Source organism: Sinocyclocheilus anshuiensis, unplaced genomic scaffold (genome assembly GCF_001515605.1).
Source record: "Sinocyclocheilus anshuiensis isolate Anshui unplaced genomic scaffold, SAMN03320099.WGS_v1.1 scaffold615, whole genome shotgun sequence".
NCBI lineage: Eukaryota > Metazoa > Chordata > Actinopteri > Cypriniformes > Cyprinidae > Sinocyclocheilus > Sinocyclocheilus anshuiensis.
In genome coordinates, this window is record NW_015552647.1 from 1,265,374 (window position 1) to 1,268,538 (window position 3,165).

The following is a 3,165-nucleotide window of genomic DNA, read 5'->3' on the forward strand; positions in this document are numbered from 1 at the left end:
AAAAAAAAGAAGAAAATTCTTAAACTATTTTTGTCTTGTTTTCCAGTTAATAAGATTTGTCTTCAAAGTTTATTTTTCTTAACTCATTGGAAAATATTTTTCCTTGTTTTAAGCATAATGATTTGGTTAGAAATTTGAAAGAAAAAAATAAAATAAAATAAATGACCAATGGGATAAGGAAAATAAACAAAGCTATATTCTCTGAAAACAAGTCTTAATATTTTATGCAGTTTTTCTCTCAAGTTAATTTATCCTGGATGCTTTTTTTTTTGTTTTTTTTTATAGTACTCTAGGTCATCCCCAAAACCCTAATGACTCTCTTGCAGGGCTCTGCCATGTTTACTAATGATGAATTCCCCAACATTCCCATGACATTTCAATATCCGGCTCTTCCATACATGTTGCCAGAGCTGGGGAATCCCATCTGGTCAGATTGCGATGGGAAACATAAGCCTTGTATGAGCAAAGAGCAGAAAGTGTGTTTTTCTTGGAGTGGTTGGGTCTGGTGCTCATGGGAGTCGAACATCAGGAGGCACTGAGCGTCGACAGAGTGCAAATGAGCAGTGGAGAGAGAGAAAGTGTGCACAGCCTTCCTGCTCTGGATCCACGGGCACCCATGCCTGTAAGCAAACGCAAACACAACCATCAAGAAACACTATTTAACCTCCCGAAGGAGAGAAAGAGAGCACTGTGGTTTCAATTCTCAGACAGCTCATTCCTATATCAAAGAGAAATTGCCTAATAATGTAGATAGTGGAGCGGACCTAATACTCCATGTTCAAGAACAAAATATGGTTTAAAACTGTTTAAAAAAAGATGTAGAAAATTGTCATCAGGAAGTCTAAATTAAATACATTCTAATTTATAATTAGATACATATTTCTATATTAAATAATATATTCAAGTCAAATTGTAAATATAATTTGTAATTATATACAACTATTTATTTCTAAAATGTATTGTAACTATACACAGCTATTTCATCACATGTTGGCACCCATGCCTGTAAGCAAACGCAAACACAACCATCAAGAAACACTATTTAACCTCCCGAAGGAGAGAAAGAGAGCACTGTGGTTTCAATTCTCAGACAGCTCATTCCTATATCAAAGAGAAATTGCCTAATAATGTAGATAGTGGAGCGGACCTAATACTCCATGTTCAAGAACAAAATATGGTTTAAAACTGTTTAAAAAAAGATGTAGAAAATTGTCATCAGGAAGTCTAAATTAAATACATTCTAATTTATAATTAGATACATATTTCTATATTAAATAATATATTCAAGTCAAATTGTAAATATAATTTGTAATTATATACAACTATTTATTTCTAAAATGTATTGTAACTATACACAGCTATTTCATCACATGTTGTTAAAAATATGCAATGGTTTGGTTGAATGGCTCAGGTTGTCAAATGAAACATTTGATATTTTCATGTTATAACTTATCTAACATATCACATATCACCTTTTGCATCTAAATGTGCCCTATTCATGGAAAGAACCATTACTGAGGAAAGAATCCTCTGAAAGAATCGGGTTGAATCTGAAAGCAAATCTCTGTACGAAGGGGGAGGGAAGTCGAGCTCATTTTGATTGCCTCCCATTTGAAGGAGTGAAGGAATTGGGGGTGATTCTCACTAATTTATATGCAGCTCTGGCTGTGCAGTGACAGAGATAGATAGCGGAGGAGCGTGCATTCCTTAAAAGGTCGGATTCTACGACACACTGAAAGACTGAAGTGAACGGAGCAAAATATTTAGGCATCCAAACTGACTGAATCCCCATTAAGAGCTCATCAATGCCGGCGGAAAACGAAATAAAAGACGGCAACAGGAAATGACTTACTGAGTTGGTGGATGTGGATGGGCTCGCTTCCTTCCCCCAAGCCTCCTTCACTGAGGGTCTTGATCTGAATGACGTAGTTGTCGTTCAGATTGAGGGTCAACTCAACCGAGGTTTTGTTGGTGATGATGGAGTACATGTCGTTATTCCGGTGTCTTCTGTACAGCACCTGCAGATGATGGCACCCAAATCAATCAAGAGCTTCATTCGGAATAATTAACACTAGGGCTGTCAACCTTTTTTTTTTTTCTTTTACAATATAAGTCCACCAATTTAATGCAATTAGTGGAATTTTTGCTGAAAAAAGCCCCCAAATGAAGATAATTCTAAGACATTGTATTATTGTGGCAATACAATATACATACAGGACTCTGATTTGAGGCATCATTCATGTCTGTAGTAGTTTAATATTTAGAGTTAGTCTCTAAAGCCCTATTCGCACGGGATTAGTATTATCTGTGGACCTTGTGTGATTTTGAAATTACCCCCCCACCTCTGAATTTCGTGTGGTGCAATCGCACGGGATAAGCGAAGCCTGTAGGATTTTATTCGAATTTACTGACTTATCTCCCGGATGCGATGTCAAGGCTTTGAGAGTCCCGTTCTATGGTCCGGTTAGATGGATTAAAAAAAAAGAGAAACCAATATAGTTTCGTGACTGACTTGGAAACTGTGATTCATTCTAATTAGATAGAATTGGTTTCCACAGTTTGATGTTGTGTGAGATTGTGTGTGTTTTTATTGACTATTCCTGGTTTTAATTTAGCATTTAATTTAGCGTTGTTCAGCCGTTTGGGTCAATTTCTGCTGCTTTTAAATGCTTTATAAATAAACATGACTTGACTTCACTAGACTACTACAAAAATAGATGGTTGAAAACGCCTTCAGTTGGAAAAAACACCTTCAAGTCATGTCACAGCAGGTTCACAGCATGTGTGTAGACTTAGTGATTTGTCCAAAAGTTATAGGTTTTCAATCTTTCACAGACATAACTCAAAAAACAAAGAGTGAACTTCGCGAAAGATGGATAAAAAGGCGCACAGGAAACAAAAACCTTGAAAAATGATATACGACCCGCCAAATGCTGGCCGAATCACAGAGATGCCGATTCTCACAGGACTAATATTATCACAGGACCTCGGTGTTCGGCGAAATATTGTAGGTCATTTGCGGGGGAATTTTTACTTTACAAATTACAGACATGGCCGATTCGTACTGGATTAAGATCACAGATAACCTCCGCAATAATTACAAATGACTGGAGGTCACCAGGTAATACTAATCCCGTGCAAATAGGGCTTAAGTATAAGAAACAA

The 3,165-nt window shown here is 36.6% G+C and overlaps 1 protein-coding gene across 1 annotated transcript in view; it reads right to left on the reverse strand.

Moving 5' to 3' along the window:
• Positions 1-246: 246 nt before the first annotated feature.
• LOC107666965 (contactin-3-like) overlaps positions 247-3,165 on the reverse strand; it is a 69,996-nt gene continuing 67,077 nt past the window's right edge. Inside the window, exons 24-25 of the mRNA XM_016458523.1 lie at positions 1,853-2,018; positions 247-620 (exon numbers count right to left, since the gene is read on the reverse strand). Of these exons, the coding sequence (XP_016314009.1) occupies positions 526-620; positions 1,853-2,018 (261 nt within the window). The 3' untranslated portion in view covers positions 247-525. The remainder of the gene's footprint in view (positions 621-1,852; positions 2,019-3,165) is intronic.